Below are 19,333 nucleotides of genomic sequence, written 5' to 3'. Positions count from 1 at the left end.
CACTGTAACACTGGCCCACTCACACAGTGGGCGCTCCCACAATGTGTATCTATCTACACTAATCACATTTACCAGCACTTCATCCATAGCCTTGGTGACTTAAGTGCTCATTCAAGTGCCTGTTAAAAATTGCAAGAGCACCATCTTCTCAGGCAAGGAATTCCAAATCCTCGCCACCCTCTATCTTTTCTCAGATCCCTTCTAAGCCTACCCCTTAGCTTAAACCTTTGCCCTTTGTTTTTTAGTTGCCTCTGTCATTGGTGAAAACTTTCTTATTACCCATCCCGTCATGCCTCTCATAAATTTGTTTACTTCTTTCAGGTCCATCTCAGCGTCCTGTTCTCCAGGGAAAACAAGCCCAGTGCTGTCCAGTTTCTTCTTGTAATTGAAATAATCCATGCCTGGCAACAGGTGGTGAAACAGATGTCATCAAATCCACATTCTCCAGGGTTATTACTTTAGAGCTTCATCCAGTAATCCTTGATTAGCAGTTTCTGTGAGCTCCAGCTTCTGGGAGCATCTCAAGTCAAGCCCAGTGACAAAGCATCCCAAACAATGAGAAGCTCCTAGATTACTTAACTAACTAGTGCTACGATTTTCTCAAATGCACAATCCATCAATTTGAGTGATTTCTAGGAAGGGGTATAGTCGACATTTTGGGCCGAGACCCTTCGTCAGGACTGACTGAAGGAAGAGCTAGTAAGAGATTTGAAAGTGGGAGAGGGAGAGGGAGATCCAAAATGATAGGAGAAGACAGGAGGGGGTAGGATGGAGCCAAGAGCTGAACAGTTGATTGGCAAAAGGGATATGAGAGGATCATGGGACAGGAGGCCCAGGGAGAAGGAAAAGGGGGAGGGGGGGAAAAACCCAGAGGATGGGCAAGGGGTATAGTCAGAGGAACAGAGGGAGAAAAAGGAGAGAGAGAGAAAGAATGTGTGTAAATAAATAAATAACGCGTGGGGTACGAGGGGGAGGTGCGGCATTAGCGGAAGTTAGAGAAGTCAATGTACATGCCAACAGGTTGGAGGCTACCCAGACAGAATATAAGGTGTTGTTCCTCCAACCTGAGTGTGGCTTCATCTTTACAGTAGAGGAGGCCGTGGATAGACATATCAGAATGGGAATGGGATGTAGAATTAAAATGTGTGGCCACTGGGAGATCCTGCTTTCTCTGGCGGCCAGAGCGTAGATGTTCAGCAAAACAATCTCCCAGTCTGCATCGGATCTCGCCAATATATAGAAGGCCACATCGGGAGCAATGGACGCAGTATATCACTCCAACCGACTCACGGGTGAAGTGTCGCCTCACCTGGAAGGACTGTCTGGGGCCCTGAATGGTAGCGAGGGAGGAGGTGTAAGGGCATGTGTAGCACTTATTCCACTGACAAGGATAAGTGCCAGGAGGGAGATCAGTGGGGAGGGATGGGGGGGGACGAATGGACAAGGGAGTTGCGTAGGGAGCGATCCCTGTGGAAAGCAGAGAGGGGGGGAGGGAAAGATGTGCTTAGTTGTGGGATTCTGTTGGAGGTGGCGGAAGTTATGGAGAATAATAGGTTGGACCAGCGGCTGGTGGGGTGGTAGGTGAGGACCAGGGGAACCCTATTTCTAGTGGGGTGACGAGAGGATGGAGGGAGAGTAGATGTGCGTGAAATGGGGGAGATGCGTTTGAGAGCAGAGTTGATGGTGGAGGAAGGGAACCCCCTTTCTTTAAAAAAGGAGGATATCTCCCTCATCCTGGAATGAAAAGCCTCATCCTGAGAGCAGATGCGGCGGAGACGGAGGAATTGCGAGAAGGGGATGGCATTTTTGCAAGAGACAGGGTGAGAAGAGGTTGAAACATCGACTGTACCTCTTCCTAGAGATGCTGCCTGGCCTGCTGCGTTCATCAGCAGCTTTGATGTATGTTGCTTGAATTTCCAGTACCTGCAGAATTGCTTGTGTTTAAATTTGAGTGGTTTGATCTAATCCACTACCAGGACTCACAACCCATAACTACAATAGGTAATTGGACCCGATCATCTCTACCAGACATCCAGCTATCCATCTCACCCATTAGTTGGAGAATGAGTGTGTTTGCAACACTAACTTGGTTAGAATCGGCAAAAAGTGATGGAAGGATTTCAAATTGATATCATCCTATCAGAGCAACCCATCATGGTATCCATATGCCAACTTTTGGTCAATTGACATGATGAACTTACATCTGTATTCTCTGAGATGTCTGAGAAGTGCTTCTGTGCTAATTCCATTTCCTCATATTTCATATCCGTAACTTTTACAGTACTCCAAAGTGTCTTTATGAATATACTTGCTTCTTTGTTTCTAAGCGATGGGGTCTACCTTATTATTGGTTGTTTGCTTTCGCAAGCAATTAAATGGACATTCTGAGGCTAGGTATCTCTCACTATCATCCAGAGCAAAGCTATCTACTTTTTACACTGTTTAACACTTCTGACCTGCTGGTTTCTTACAACACCCACTTATGGTGTCCACTTGATTTAAATGCAAATAGTACTTCGTACTATTACCATTCCTGCTGCTGTCTGTTTCCCAGCTGTAGCACAGAATCATCCCCAGAGCAAAACTATTTTACATTCTACAGATACATGTCCATGGCTATTCCACTTGCTAAGTCGTGCATGGCAAGTGACATTTGCTTGAACTTTTTCCTTTGCCAACCCATAGGTCAACTCATCCTAAAAGTTCATCTTATAGACAAGTTATTCAGCCTGACAGTGCATTTGGCAAGTGCTTCTTCTGATCATTGGTTGCACATACCAAAGCTGCAACTCTCAATAATATTTTAAAGATAGTAAAGTAAAATGCACCTTCAGCACTCCAGGAGTGAGCTCGTAGTAAACTCACTAATGTCACATATGCCTGCAGCCATATCACCAGTAAGAATATCATACCTGTTTACAAATGCTACTCTTTTGTGTACAACATTTCATTCACTCTCAGCAACACCCCCACTAACATCAGAGTTGTGGAGTTGCACGGCGCTGCAGCAGGCACTTTGAGTCATTGAGACTGTGCCATTTATCTCTCACACTCCTATCTGCTCTCCACTCACCTATACATTGGAGTCATTTAGCCAGTGAACCTATCAACCTGCACATGTTCAGGATGTGGGAGGAAATAAGAGCATCAAGAAGAATCCCACACTATCATAAGAAGAACGTACAAACTCCAAGTCCTCTTACATCATACAAGCTGACTATCACACCCCTTACCTACCACCTGCACTATTTTAGCTAGAGGACTTTGATTACAATACACACTTGATTGCTGCTCTTTTCCACCCAGATAGGTAGCTATAAGATCCGTTGTACAGCCATCTATTAGGGCAAAGAGCAAGGAATGAGTTACCAAATTAAAAACATCTTAACTTAAAAATTATTATCACAGATCTAAAGTGCTGTGGCTGGTATAATAGTTTATCAAAAGTCGTACCACATGATACATTCTTGACACATTCACTAGGAATTTGACTTCTGCAACTTTTGCAGGTCTGGTATTTGTCCCTGCAATAACCGTTCTCAATAACCACACTTGAGAGATTATAAATCATTAGTTTTGCTATTAGCAATGATCCAGTTGTTTGTTTTACTAATCTGCAGCTGTTCATTTGGCTCATAATATTTTCCCCTCCACACTAAGAGACAATCAATCCCTTTTGGTTCATCATGTTTCATGCTGCACTACAGAAATACAATTACAAAGCCAATTCTGATTAAAATACATTTTTATTAAATTTGAAAAGTTTATATATTCTTAATTACTCTTTTGGATATTGCACATTACTTTTCTGCACATATTGCATTTAACCATTTTTAGACCTAAAAACATATGCAAATAATAGGGCAAGTGGTCTCCTCCCATGTCATAGAGTAATACATAGGAAAATAAGATGCTGTCTCTCATAACAGAAAATACTTGTGATTTGTCATGATGTGCTTTTGAAGTGTGGTTATTGTTGTACTACAGGAGAATGTGGTAGTCAATTAACATACAGCAAGGTTCCACAAACTGCAATAGAACAAAATGACCATATCATTTGTTTTAACTGTTACTTGAAGAATAAATATTAGTCAGAGTATTGGCAGATCTCCCATTTTCTTTATCACAATGCCGCTATTGGTTCTTCTCCATCCTCTTGCGATGATAGACAAGGACTTAGGTTTATATCCAAACTGAAAGTGCTGTACTGGAGTGCCTGATTGAATGGACTTATACCCAAAAAGCTTCTGACCCAGCAGAAAATGCACACCCGTGCTTGCAAGCCTGAAACTACACTTTGAATGATGATCCAGAATTAAATCACCACACAATAATTTTAAAAGCTATGGCAAAGGAATTAATAGTATGGAAATTGAAACAAATTTTTAAAAGTAAAGCCTTTTATAGCATTATTAGGTTCCAATTAACATTCCAGGTGTGAAATAATGTATTACTACTAGTTTTTATTCGCCTAAGTATGCTAAATGGGATTTCTATTTGTTCTAAACAGGACTGTTTCAGACCCGAAATAAAATTTCACATTGTTAATTGAAATGGAATCTGCTCATTGTCACATTCAGTTTGCCTATTAGAATGATAAGATTAAGTTACCTAAATGGCATTAACTTTCATGGAACTACAACAGTACCATAGCAGTAAATGACAGAAAAAAATTAGCATTTGTTTAAATAATAGATGGCTTATGATGCTGTGTCTTTCAATTTGACCTTATTTCATCATGTGGGACAAATAATTACTTTCTACTATGCAAATTATGTTAGATTCAATGGAATCCTTACTGATGGAAAGACAAAAAAAACAGTAAGGCTTTTAGATGTCAAGTTAAACAAATGGGAGAGGCATGTGGGAGAGTGAAACTGGATGAGAAATTCAAATGAAATAGAATTGAGTAACACCATAGGAAGCAATTTGTTCCTATTTTTGGAGCTGAATGAGGAACATGAGCCAGACCATCCTGTAAGAATGGAGTCTTTGTGAGGTGTAAGGAAAATGCTTTTGAAATTAATTGTGTTGTCCTTTCTCCACAAACAAAACTGCATTCAGAAAAAGCTGCATGTTCTTATCATATTAGCAACATTTGATATGAATAAGGTTCTCTGCCTTTCAGCGCAACAAGTTTCTCTTACATTGGCTCTTAAACCGGGTGGGTAAATTGAGTTGTAAAAGTTGCAAAAATCAACTGGTGTCAATTTAAAAAATTGATATGGGATGAAATATGATAAAAACAAGCTACAAATATGGTGAAAGAATGATGAAAATTCCTTAAAATGATTATGCCCAAAACTTGTTCCTATTTCCCTATCTTGCTTTCTCTTTCAGATATCAACTGATCAACTGTTTCTGATAATTTTTTTTTAATTTTAGATTACAAAAATTAATTTAATGTGTGTTTAGTTACCTACAATATTCAAATATATGTATAAAATGATTAAGGCTGATATCAATTAATATCTGAACAAAGGATCTGGAATCAGGTGTGAAAAAGCGTGAGATAAGACCATAAGGTCATAAGACTATAAGACATAGGAGCAGAATTAGGCCATTTAGCCCATCGAGTCAGCTCCACTATTCAACCATGGCTGATCCCTTTCCCCCATCTCCACCCGAATCCCCAGCCTCCTCCCCGAAACGCAATCAGCCAGGATCGTATGGAATGGCAGAGACAAATTAAGCCCTGAATTAGGTTGAATTTCCTTTGTTTGCAGACAAAGGTTGTGCAAGCACTTCATGAAGTTCAATTAGCATGAAGAAATTAAAAATGTGGTTATACTGCATCTGTCTACTGATTGCTGTTGGTTATCACATCCAATCATTTTATAGAGTAGGCTGATCTCAAGTTGATCAGTACAATTAGGAAATACAGAGTACCTGCTTCCCGATTTACCTGCTGATTCATGTCATTCTCACTATCCACAGCCCCACCAACCTCTGTGTTTCCTGCAAAGTTACTGGTCATACCTCCTACATTATTTTCTAAGTTGTTAATTATACAAAATAATAAGAGTCCATTTCTTGTCCCTGTGGTACACCACTGTTCACATACTTCCAGTTGCAATAGCAAACCTCTTTCATTACTCTCAGTTTCCTATTAGCAAGCCAACTGTGGACTGCATTTGTCAATTTGCCTTGTATCCCATGGGCTCGAACCTCCTAGCCACGTGGGACCTTGTCATATGCCTTACTAAAGTCCATCAACCATACTTCCTTTCTTGGTGTACTTACTTACATCTGTGGAAGAAAAATCATTTACATGATTCAGACAGGATCTCCCACCAGAAAAACCATGCTGATTTTCCCTACGTTATGCTGCTCCTCTGAACTCTTTTTTTCCAATAGCTTCCTAAACACCGATGGCCAATGAAGATTTAAAAGTCTTTGTCAGGGCCCCAGTTGCCTCCACTCTTGTGTGGGAAACATCTTGTCATGTCCTGAAGAATCAACCACCTTCATGTCTGTTAAAATGTGTCTCCTTTTCAATGATAATATGGCTCCGAATGCCACCAACTCTGTTCCTAAAATCTCCAGATACAATGACTCTCTCCTTGGAGGATACAGAAGAGTAACATTCATTTAATACCTCACACATTTCCTGTGGCTTTGCAAAGAAATTTCTAGAAACCTACTGGATTATCTAGATATTTGTACATTGTCCCTTCAACGAGAATGAGATTATAATTGTCACTGCTACAAACCTGAAGAACTGTCAGCATGCCCTGTATTAGATGGATCTTACACCACTTGGCTTTGGTATGCAATGTGTGAAATGATTTGATTGTCATCAAATAATTCAGGTATGGAGTAATTTTATCTCTGAATCCAGAAACAGGGTGCCACGGGAACATAGCGGTTACCGCAATGCTGTTACACCACATGATGTCAGAGTAGGAGTTCAGTCCTGACGTCTTCCGTAAGAGATCTCTGTACATCCTCTCTGTGGATTTCTCTGGGTCATCTGGTGTCCTCCCACAGTCCAAAGATGTACTGAGTAGGTTAATTGGTCATTGTAAATTGTCCTTTGATTAGGCTAGAGTTACATCAGAGTTGTCAGGGGTTGCGGGGCAGTGTGGCTCGAAGGGCCGGAAGGGCCTATTCCTCACTGTATCTCAAAGTTCAAGTACTATCCAAGTACATATATGTCACCATATTCAACCCTGAGATTAATTTCTTGTGGGCATACTCAACGAGTCCATAATAGGATCAATAAAAGACCAGAACAACTTGGGTGTTCAACCAGTGTGCAAAAGACAACTAACTGCAAATGCAGAAAGAAAGAAAGAATAATAAATAAGTAAGCTATAAACATTGAGAACATGAAATGAGGAGTCCTTGAAATTGAGCCCATGGATTGTGGGAACATTTCAATGATGGAACAAGTGAAGTCGAGTGAAGTTATTCCATTTGGTTCAAGAGCCTGATGTCTGAGGATGTATTAACTGTTCACGAACCTGGTGGTGTGAGTTCCAATGCTCCTGATGGCAGCAGCAAGAAGAGAGCATGTCCTGGGTGGTGGGGGTCCCTGATGACGGATGCTGCTTTACTGTAACAACACTTTGTGTAGATGTGAACAATGGTGAGGAGGGCTTTACCTGTGATGGACTGGGCCATATTGACTACTTTTAGTAGGATTTTCCATTGAAGGGCATTGGTGCTTCTATACTAAGCAATGATGTAGCCAGTTAATATACTCTCCACTACACTTCTATAGAAGTTTGTCGAAGTTTTAGATGTCATGCTGAATCTTCGCAAACTCCTAAGGAAGTAGATGCATTGCCGTGCTTTCTTCATAATTGTACATACGTGCTGAGCCCAAGACATGTCCTCCAAAATAACAACAGCAAGGAATTAAAAGTTGCTGACCCACTCCACTGCCGAATAAATAAATAAATAAATCCAGTGCACCAAAATATTGGGAATTTGTCATGAAGACAGGCTTGTAAAGCAACTCAATGTCTTCTTAATAAACTTTGACAATGTACTGAACATGCCTATTTCTATTAGAATTTTCCTCAAAATGGCTCCATTTTGACATCAATGATACAGCAGATTCAAGCTGCCATTTTCATTCTCCAATGTGATTATTTTTTTCTTTTAGTTGCAAAGACCAGACCAGTGTAATTGCCAAATTATGACAACACTTTCATTCATGGAACTGCGATCTAACACTTCTTAAAAAAAATCAAAATAAAATGCTTTGGAATAAATAGCATATGTGGTGATGGAGCCTATTGGACCATCATGTATCTCAAGCCATTTTTTTCAATATAACATACACATACAGTGGATTCTGGTTAATTGGGCAGCCACTTATTTGGAACTCTTAAGGAACAAATATTAATTGAAAAATTAGCCAAGATTCCTTTATTTATTATGGGACACAATGCAGCTTAATTGGGTGAGAAGACTGTGGCCAAACAAATTCTAGCAAGCATCAATCGCATGCCCTTGTGGTCTGTTAGACTATACACTGTGTTTAAAGCAAACAGTTCTTAAATAGGGTCAGCTACGTGTGTTTGTGTTCAACACAAACTGTTTTTTTTTGTCATGTAAGTTGGTGGGAGATAAGCAACAAGACAATTCTGAACTATTTTGCTCACTATGATTTCAAACATTCGGTTTTGGAGTTGCCAGAAATGGCCAGGAATGAAAATGAAATGATCTCACTGCGTCAACAAGTTTGAAACAATGAAGAATTTGAAGTTATCAACAATCACCTTGAATGTTACAATGAAAATGAAGATTTGGAGGATGCAATTATCGACAGTATTGTATGAAAGTGGTCCATTATCTACACTAGTTGTCTGCGCTGATTTTTTTCCAGTCAATTAAAAGAACATAGCAGAGTACTCTGTACGAATTCTTCCGTCGATAACTTTTAGGAACTAATATACAATGTTATAATACTGTGGTAGTATTGATAGTGCTCTAATGTATTTTAAATTTCATTTAAATACATAATGTGTTACTCAGTTAAACAGTATTTTGTCTTTTTTATACCTTTTTAATTATTTCCATGAAAATTCAGCCAATTGGGGTAACCACTTAATTGTGCCAAAATGTACTGGTTCTGATGTGTCTCAGTTAACTGGAACCCACTGTATTGACTTTTATTAAAGATCTATTCCCCAGGACAGATCTTTATTTGACTTCGATTTTTACTCGGTCCATGTAAGCATTATAAGATATGGTAACAGAGTACACATCCAAATGGTGGCTATTTATGTAATATATATTTTTATAATGTCAATAAAAGGTTCCGTCTTTACTTTTCCAGACTGAACTACATCCAGAATACAGGGAAAAAAGGAGGGTTCATCTGGAAAGATAGGTGGATAGCCCTTCCATATTTTTATGCTGTTTTTAAGGGGTTATCCTCACTAATTTTATCAAATTTGTCATTATGCATGGAGAATGATAACTTTTCCAATTTGCACATGTCTGCATTTATCTCTGTCTTGTTTCCTAGGGAAGAAGAACTCTCTCCTATTACATAAAGTTCAAAGAGATCTGAACACTGGTGTTTTTGATAACCAAGAGACAGAGCTTCTAAAAAAGATGGTGAAACAAGACCGGGAGATGGTGCAATTCATAGAAACACCCCTCACTGCATCATTCGGCGTATTTCCTCCATTATCTGGCAACTCAATCATCAGAGCTTCTATGCAGTCACAGCCACTAAATATAGCTCAGTCAGATTTTCAGCACATTTCCTCACCAAATTTGAATACTTATTCGCCGTCTTCTCAACCATCCACAAGGCCACCTCAGCTGGTTCAGACTGTACCCAATCAGAATTCCCCGTCACCCAGCTCACAGGCAGTGGCTCCCTCACCCAGCTCTTTTACTGCTGCAGTTCCAAGTCCCTCTGTTCAGAGTCCTCTGGCAGGCCGAACTTTCCAATATGGTTCACCAAACGTGTCACAGATGTCCTTGATGCAACAACAGCCGGTGCACAGCCCTGCCCAGAGGCGCGATTCCAACAAAAGCACGCAGGGTTTGCAAACGAGCAACCTAAGCAGAGATGTAAGACCTCTCTCGGCATCTCAACCTTCTCTGCCTCACGAGGTGACACCAATGATGATCAGACCACAGCCATCCTCTGGAGAACCATTAGCACCAGTTCCTGCTTCAATCCCAACCACGCAAAGTCCAGGTCCTCAAGGAGGCATCCGAAGCACTGTTCCACAAAGAATGTCCCTTTTCCGACACATGTCCTCAGGAGCAATACCACCACCACGAGGGACACAAGCAGCTCCCCCAACCCAAAAAAGGGAAACATCCGCAGTCTTAAGTACAGATACTGATCAAGGAAGACCACGATTTCCCTCTAATTTATGACCTTAACAGTTTTTGTTTATTGCTGACCCTGTTAATATTGAACACTGAAATCCTTGCTCAGCATTCTACAAGGCAACCTCATTGTTCATGAGGAGAGTCTCATCATCTTCTGACAGACTGGACATTGCTGTCCTCATGACATGCACAGCTCAACAAATGTAAAATATAACAGAATAAAGGATTAAAAACCCTAATTTTCAGAGTTCTAATTAGTAAACTACCAGTCTTCCTTCCCCATGGATTTTGAACACATTGAATTGTTTTCTAAACTCTTGTAAAATAAGAGAAGAGGAACAGTAACTCACCAACTGGATCAACATTATTGTTTAAACAAAATTCTCTGCGTGCACAGCAATGCAAATCCAGTTTGGGACAGGGTTTTTAGGTGTTTCAATGCTGCTCCATAAACATCACTCCACCATTCAGTGTTTCTTGCTGGAGAACTACTCATCAAGATATTGTGTCTTTTATCAACAAAGCATGGGACACCCAATATGTTTTGTAATGAACTCTCAATAGGTTATTCCGTAAATTCTGTTCCAGTATTATTCTGGGTGATACTTCTGCATGTTCAATGGTGGACTAAGGACCAAGTTTAAACCCATCTTGACATTCTGCTAAAATAGACAAGACATTCCTCATTTTAGCTTCAGTGTTAAATGTATGCTGCATTTAAATGGATTCAGCTAAAGGACATTTACCTACAACAATACAGTACATGTGGAGGAAAGGAAATATCCATGTCTTTGATGCTAATATAAATGCAAATATGCTTATTGTGGTAACTAGGATTTTTTTTCATTCCCATTCCTTTTCTCCTTCTCATTTTCCATTCGGCTTTGAAAAATAAGTAACTTGTTGGCCTGGAAGGTTATTTTTAAAAAATGTCAAAGGCAGCATCTCATGATGTCTGTAGGTACCATGCTGCACAATTTTAATGTTTCAATGTCTTATTTTATTAAAATAATAGTTTTATTGGTTAAATGACACTTCCAAGCATTTAAACTGGTCTTTTTCCTTTATTTTGTTTCTTCATTTCCATTGTATTTAGTAATGTAATATGTTAATTTAAAATTTACAGTTTTAGAAAACATTCCCAATTTGTTCTGTGTATGATGCTTTAAGACACATCATGAAAGACAATATTTAAAGCCATACTCTCATAATTTTATTCATATTATAGATTCTTTTAAAGTGAGTATTAATTGTAAGTTTCTTCTACATTTACTTGCTTTGGCATTCTCTAGATATATTTCTGTATTTTTATTTTAAAGTGTGAGGTTATTGGTCTTAATGCAGCTCCAAACAATCTTAAAAAGTCACATCACCTTTCAAAGTGATTTGGTTCTTTATCAAAATTAATTCATTGATGAGTTTCCAATCGGATTCAAAAGTGTGGCTATCTTTATTTCCTTCAATATTTCCCAAGTAGCATTTCCCCTCAAAATGAAAGTGAAAAAGTTGTGTATGATTTCATTGAAGAATCCGATATAAGATTGAAACTATATTGTTATTTTCAGTTACTTCGCTACATGAGAGAATATGGCTTTAACTTAATGTTTGCTTATCATATGCAGTGCAAATAGCAACATATTTTTGGAATGCAAAATACTGATTTATTAATCAAGAAATCAAATGGAACAAATAAAGGAAAAGGATTTATTTCAATAGGAAACTGTGTTTTGTGAGGTTCCTTCTGGTGTCTTTGGGTTCCTTTAATTGTTTTTGTTTTCTTCTGCATTTGTTTTTGAAGCTTATCTCCGCAAATTACATTCTTATGCTATTGTGTGCCTAAATTGTAGTCATTTTATACTCATATGTATAAAAATGAAAACTTTAAAAATATCTCCATCTTTAGAATTTCAGAGAAAGATGTTAGAAATCCAGATGGTTGCTATTTTACTTAAGTGTTGATATTTGGGAAAGGAAGGACAGGGGCCACTATCTAAGGGATTAAGGACAAAGTTTATCTTTTTCAAACCAGATTATCCTTGTCACAGATGGCACAAATTAATGTATATATTAATATATGTGCAGAAATTGAAATAGGATTAACATAATGTAAAATATAAAAGAATACATAGATATATACTTATATACCTATTCTGAATTCTGGTGTTGACACCATGACCTCTAATAGTTCATATATATATATATATATTGTATATAAAATTGCACTGAGATGAGATTATCCTGCACAATTTCATTGTAGCTTTCCTGGCATTAACTCCATATGGCATAACAGCTGATGTGAGTTTGTATAGTAATGGACATTGGTGCTTCGGGAAGAAACTTTGAATGTAAAATTCTTGTGGAAGGACAACCTAGTCAGTGGATGAGCTTAATTATTTTCTTGCTGTCTTTGCTTGTACTGAAACTTTAAACATGAAAGGAGTAAAACATTGTAAGTCAAACATTATCCAAGTAAGGCACTAATCAGGGAGGTGTTTCATATGATCATCTTATAAAAGAAATGCTTTCATGGAAAACTGTTCTCCATGTTTAGTACTTTGAAATGAGACATGCTCTTCCCCAGCAATGTAGAGATGTATTGTTTCCTTACCCCTCATTTTTTCAGGACTAATGAATTTACTATAGTGGCATGTTGCACATATTCTTTGCCAGACAATTTATGATGATTGTGGAAGTTTCAGCTTTAATCATTTGCTACACAAGGAAGCAGTGGCTGATTGCCCATTTACTACATAAAGGAAATAAAAAAATTGTTGGTGCATGACTATAGGGGAAGCCAACAAGAATAATTCACTTAGCACGTGGCTGAAAAAGTTTGAAAGGCTTGCACAACTTTGACTCCAATATGCAGGAAGATTCACTTGCAGCATTTCAACATTTGGCCTTTCTTTAATTTCTCCTTGGAAGTTTTCTTCCCTGAAGCTGTTAAATTCCTTTGAGAGTTTAGTTTGACTTCTTAATTAGAATATGGTATCTCATCCAAATGCCATTTATATTAGATGGTTCTAAACTTTGACTATAGTATGCTATTTACTGCAGTAAAGCCCTATTGACCTTCACCTGTCAGCCATAGGCATCTTTCCATTTTATTAATGGGATATTAGCTGGGCCAAAGGTTATTGCCCTTGAGAAGGTGACAGTCAGCCAGTTCAATGAACATGAGCAATCCTTCTGTCAAAAGTATGCCTGTAGTGAGGGAGTCAGAAGGGAAGCCAGGACAGGTTGCTTTGACCTGAAAGGTGTTGAGCTTAAGGACGTGTTGGTGCCGTTCTCATCCATCGCACCTCTGACGTGTCTTATAGAAGGACTTTGCTTTGTCATGGGGTAAGCTACTTGCTGCTTAAACATAGCTTTTGGAATCTGCTTTTACGTTACATGCATCTATACAGCAGAGAGGATTGAAAACCAGAGCTGTACCTCAGATGAACACCCCAACCCTTCCCCACTCCAGGATCAGCTATCACAGAGACTGCCTGCAAAGTACACTCATGGTCGAGAAGACTCATAGAACACAGAACAGTACAACACAGGGACAGGTCCTTTTGCCCACCTATCTCTGCTAATCGTGATGCTATTTAAACCACACATTTACATATCTATCTCCCTCTGGAACTGCACAAAGTATACAAATCTGGCCTAACTAAAGTTTTATACAACTGCATTATGTCTTCCTGACTTCCATGCATAGCACCCTGACCAATGAAGAAAAATATGCCATACCCCTTCTTAACAGTCCCTTCTCCTTCTGCTGGCATTCCGAGATCCCTCTGTATACCAGTGCTCCTAACAATCCTGCTATTTACTGAATACTTTCCACTTACATTTGACCTACACACACCTCACATGTGTCTGCATCAAATTCCACCTGCCATTTCTCTGCTCATATTTCCAACTATTGTATATCCTGCTATTTATTTTGACAACTTTCCTCGCTTCTCAATTTTTGTGTTATCTAAACACTTACTAATCAGCAAGCTGCATTTTCATCCGAGTAATACCTAGCACAAACATCAGAGGTCCCAGTGCCAATCCTTGTAGAGCATTGGTCATAGAACCTCCAGTCAGAATATCCCCTTACCACCACAAACCTTTGTCTTCTATGGCCAAGGTAATTTTGCAACTACTCCATCAAGTCTCCATGTCTCCCATCCCATGTAGATCAGCCTACCATGAAGTACCTTGTTGAAATTTCTTTTAAACACTCAAGACTGGAACACTCGACTATTTACACTCTTAACAACCATGAAAGTTCAACAGTCTGCTAACAGTATGTGTTTTCAAATTATCTTTATAAGATCCAGGCAGTCCAATACATTCAGTGTTAACAAGTTAAGCTTTAATGTGACTCGGTTGCTGGGAAGACTCCGCTGGTATTGGCTAGTCTGCAACATAAACTCTCCAGTTGGCCCCATTGGCCTGTTTTCTTGGCTTTATTTTGTTACTAATTTGGGTAAATACAATACTGTGCTAAAGTCTTAGGCATATATATACAACTAGGGTCCCAAAGACTATTGCACAATATTGTAGTAATTTTATGTATTGCACTGTACTGCTGCTGCAAAACAAAAATCATGACATATGTGAGTGATGATGAACCTGATTCTGATATGGGTCTCTATTGTGGACTGAGAGTGGGAAGGAAGGGGAATCATGGTTTGGAAAAGGGGAAGGGAGAGGGGAGGGAGTGGGAAGCACCAGAGAGAAAATCTGTAACGATCAATAAACCAATTGTTTGGAATCAAATGACCTTGCCTGGTGTCTCAGGGCTGTGTATGTCTGCACCCGCACCGATCCCACCCTCCCCTGCCCCTGGCACTCCTTCTCTGCCACCTGTCCCACGCCCCCCCCAAGGCATTCCACTCCACTCCATGTTGACAAATACCCTACGCACACTAGCTGTATATATGTGTATAATACGTCTATGTGTGTCTAAGAAATTTGCACAGTACTGCACATATTCAGTTTACTTATTGCACAAGATATATTGACAGAAACATTGTAGCTTAACAAGAGTTTTTACATTAGAAAGAGTTAAGAGCTATTAGATGTAATAACACAAATAAAGCAACTAAAAAATATCAACACACACAAAATACTGGAGGAACTCAGCAGGCCAGGCAGCATCTATGGAAAAGAGTAAACAGTCGACGTTTCAGGCTGAGACCCTTCATCAGGACTGGAGAGAAAAGATGAGGAGTCGGAGACATGCCGAAGGGTTTCGGCCCAAAACGTCGACTGTACTCTTTTCCATAGATGCTGCCTGGCCTGCTGAGTTCCTCCAGTACTTTGTGTGAGTTGCTTGGATTTCCAGCATCTGCAGATTTTCTCTTGCTTGCGATTTAACTTAAAAATAGAATTGTTTTACCACTCAGAAAAGCAAATCTTTCCACTGTCATGATCACTTGCAAGAAATTGATTTCAGTCAAAGATATAACTTTGCTGTTGTTAAAAACCATGATACTGATTTCATATCTAAGCACTCTGCTATTTTCATACTGAACTGATGTGTATTAAACATTGCAGATGTTAGGTCACATTAGAGAAGCAACCTCATTTGTGTCTGTTTCTCTGTGATTCCATTCTCCCGTAAACTTGCCATATTGTATTTGTTGCCCGAGTGTAAACCTATCTAAATGCCAATGATAAATGCCACTGAACTTGTGTAGGCACAAAGGAATTTGTTCAGAAAATTGATTCATTCAGAATACATCTGGTGAGGTTATGAACTGTCAAATCAAATTACTGTACTAAAAATACTGGAAATTGTATGCCCTCCCTGATGCATCATCACAGAAACAGTCACCATGGAGAATATCAGCTTCAATCTAGAGTAATTATGCCATTAGAGAGAGAAATGGATTAATGATAAATGAAACACAAGTGCTGGCATTTTTGTGAGAAATTCAGATAAAGCTTAGGTTTTAGGTGTAATCCTGTGTGTTAATTTTTGCAGGCAATTAGTCAAAGAAGATGTTCGAATCATAGCACAACAGTCAGTTATGCCAGCTCTGTGGACAAACTCTCCTATTTGTCCCTTACAGCAACTCTTTTCCCAATAACTCGGCAAATAAGTGTACATTTTTTTTGCAAATTGCTTTGTAATCTAATTCCTCCATTCATTCAAGGAGTATATTCCAGCTCTTAATCCACGGTTTGGAAACCATTTCTGCTAATTTCCCCTGCTGATTACTTCAAATTTGTGACCACTGGCTGCCAATCTCTCGGACTGAGAAAACAATTGCAACCTATCTCCTTTTTGAAAGTGCATTATTATTTTACATCATGTCAATGTCTTACACTTCTCTGCTTTAAGATTGTGGGAAAAGACTGAATAGCACTGGAGAAGATTAAAACCGATTTTGTTTGCATATACATGGCTTTCTGGATTGGGGGTTGTTGAGATGAATACCAAGTACATATTTTCTAATCTTACAATACTGTATGCAAATTGAATATTTTACATCCGCAACTGAGAAACTTTGGAGATGTGTGAAAAAATTCATAGATTAAAAGTTGTGTGTGACTGCTGCAAGTCAACAGTATGGAATTATCTACGTTTTTATGTTTGAACTAACAACTTAATTTTCTGTTTGATACCCAAATATTCCTTCACTAAAACTAAGACTAGTTTTAAAGTCTGAAGTTATGGGTTTCAGGGAAGAGCACCATCTTTAACACACAGCCTGAATAATGGAACGTAGTTGCGGTTTGGCTAACAAAAACAAAGTCTAGGTAATTTGATACTGATCCTTGAGTCAACAAGAAACTTGTCTACTTTTAATTCCATGATGAATATCAGAGACCTTGGAAGATTTTCCAGCTGATTAAATCATTAAATCAATTAGTTTGGCTAATTGATATTCCATTGCCTCATCGCTGGTTGGGGAGCTGACAGACAACAGGAAGTAAATCCACCCAAATACGTCCTTAGATTTCCTGTATATACATCAGAACTGAAGAGTCTCTGAATTAGAATTTAATAGTCCGGGAAAAGATCTCTTAGTTCATTACTTTGGTGACATTTTGTCTTTCTTCCAACGTCAGGCCATTAATTATATTAAAACAAATCATACAATGACAATAAAACCTACTCCTCACATTGGCTGCAGATTATGCTTTAACAGTGGTTTAAATGCTGTTAGATCTTTGAAGGATCAATGTAATTTCTTTTCATGAGTAGAAGTCCTAACTTATTCAATCTTACCCCATAACTCAGGCCCTCAAGTCCCGGTAACATAATTGTAAATGTTCTCTGTCCACATTCAATCTCGTTGATATCTTTCCCGTAGGTAAGTGACAAGAAATGCACACAATACTACAATTAGGCTTCACCAACTTCTTATACAATTTCAACAAAACATTCCAACTCCTGTACTGAATGCTTTCATTTATGAAGGCCAATGTGCCAAAAGCTCCCTTTATGAACCTTTGGGCTGGTTCAGATCGCTGCTCCATGAGAAGTTTACTCAGCTCAGTGCTAAACAATGGGACTCTCCTTGCAGACTTCAGTTCAGAAATACTATTTGCTTGTGGTTACTGGTTGCATAATGCTTATTTTTCATTACATTTTATTTTTATGGGTTATTTTATTCTTTTATTTCCTTATGGATTCTTTTTTTATGGGCATGATGTGGTTTTTATTATCTGCACGGGTGTTAGATTTATGGGGTTTTTGGGTGTCTTTGTTTCATGGCTGCCTGATAGGAGTGGAATCTCAGGGTTGTATAATGTATACATACTTCGATAATAAATGTACTTTGAACCTGTCATGCCACTTTCAAAGACTTATGGATCTTTTTTCCCAGATCCCTCTGTTATACTGCTTTCCTCAGTGCCCATGCAAATCCTACCCTGGCTTGTCCTCCCAAAGAGCAACACCTCACACTTATCTGCATTAAATTACATCTGCAATTTTACAGACCATTGTTTTCTTGCTGGTCCAGGTCCTTATGGAAGCTTTGATAACCTCACTGTCCACTATGCCCCCAATCTCAGTTTTAATATATTTGACAAAAGCAATGACCCAGCATCGATCCCTGTGATACATCACTAACCACAGGCCTCCAGTCAGAGAGGCAACCATCTACTACCATTCTCTGGCTTCTCCCGCTAGGCCAATGCTGAGTCCAGTTTACTACTTTAACATGAATGCCAAGTCCCTGAACCTTCTGGACCAGCTTCCCATGAGAGACTTTGTCAAAGGCTTTGCTAAAGTCCATGTAGCAAACTGCCACTGCCTTTCTGTTATCCACTTTTCTGGAAAGCTCCTCGAAAAGCTCTACTAGATTGATTAGATATGATGTACCACGTTGACCATCTCTAACCAGACCTTGCCTATCAAAATACTTATATATCTTGTCCCTTAAAATACCTTTCAATAAATCACCCTCTACTGCTATCGGGCTCACTGACACAGTTTATTCTTAGAACCCTTCTTGAACAACAGAATAACATTAGCTATCCGCCTGACCACCAGCACCTCACCCGCAGCTGAGAACATTTTAAATACCGCTGCCAGGACACCTGCAATTTTTGTACTAACCTCTCCCAAGGTCTGAGGGGACACCTTGACGTGCCCTGGGGACTTATCCAGCCTAATTTGCCTCAAGATGGCAAAAGCAAATCCTCTTCTGTGATCAGGATGTGGTCAATGCCCTCGCTACTGCTTTGCCTCAGTTCTATGGACTCTGTGTCTGTCTCTCAAGTAAATACAGATGAAAGAGTTCGATTTAAGATCTCCCCTATCTCCTCCATTCATGAAGAGCCACTCTGATCTTCAGATGGACTTTGCTATTCTTTTGCCCTTAATATATCTCTCAAAGCCCTTGGGATAGTTCCTTGCTGCCTATACTTGCTATGAACCTCCCTCTTCTTCTCTACTAGGGCCTCAATACTTCTCAAAAGCCAGGGCTCCCTAAACCTGTTATCCTTGTCTTTTAATCTGACAGGAACATACAGACTCTGTACTCTCAAAATTTCACTTTGGAATGTTTCCCATTTACCA

At 39.1% G+C, this 19,333-nt stretch overlaps 1 protein-coding gene across 2 annotated transcripts in view; it reads left to right on the top strand.

Annotated features, from left to right (window-relative positions):
• Positions 1 to 14,986, top strand: part of LOC134343939 (potassium/sodium hyperpolarization-activated cyclic nucleotide-gated channel 1-like) — a 270,471-nt gene extending 255,485 nt beyond the window's left edge. The window contains exons 8-9 of one of the 2 annotated variants that reach the window (XM_063042900.1): positions 9,293 to 9,346; positions 9,485 to 9,569. In XM_063042900.1, the coding sequence (XP_062898970.1) occupies positions 9,293 to 9,297 (5 nt within the window). In that variant the 3' untranslated portion in view covers positions 9,298 to 9,346; positions 9,485 to 9,569. Of the gene's footprint in view, positions 1 to 9,292; positions 9,347 to 9,484 lie in introns of both variants that reach the window. The other variant, XM_063042899.1, reaches the window with a different exon arrangement.
• The last annotated feature ends 4,347 nt before the right edge of the window (positions 14,987 to 19,333 follow it).

The sequence above is a fragment of the Mobula hypostoma genome, chromosome 3 (assembly GCF_963921235.1).
Source record: "Mobula hypostoma chromosome 3, sMobHyp1.1, whole genome shotgun sequence".
Taxonomy (NCBI): domain Eukaryota; kingdom Metazoa; phylum Chordata; class Chondrichthyes; order Myliobatiformes; family Myliobatidae; genus Mobula; species Mobula hypostoma.
The sequence above is the reverse complement of the archived record's forward strand: the minus strand, read 5'-3'. Positions and strand labels throughout refer to the sequence as shown.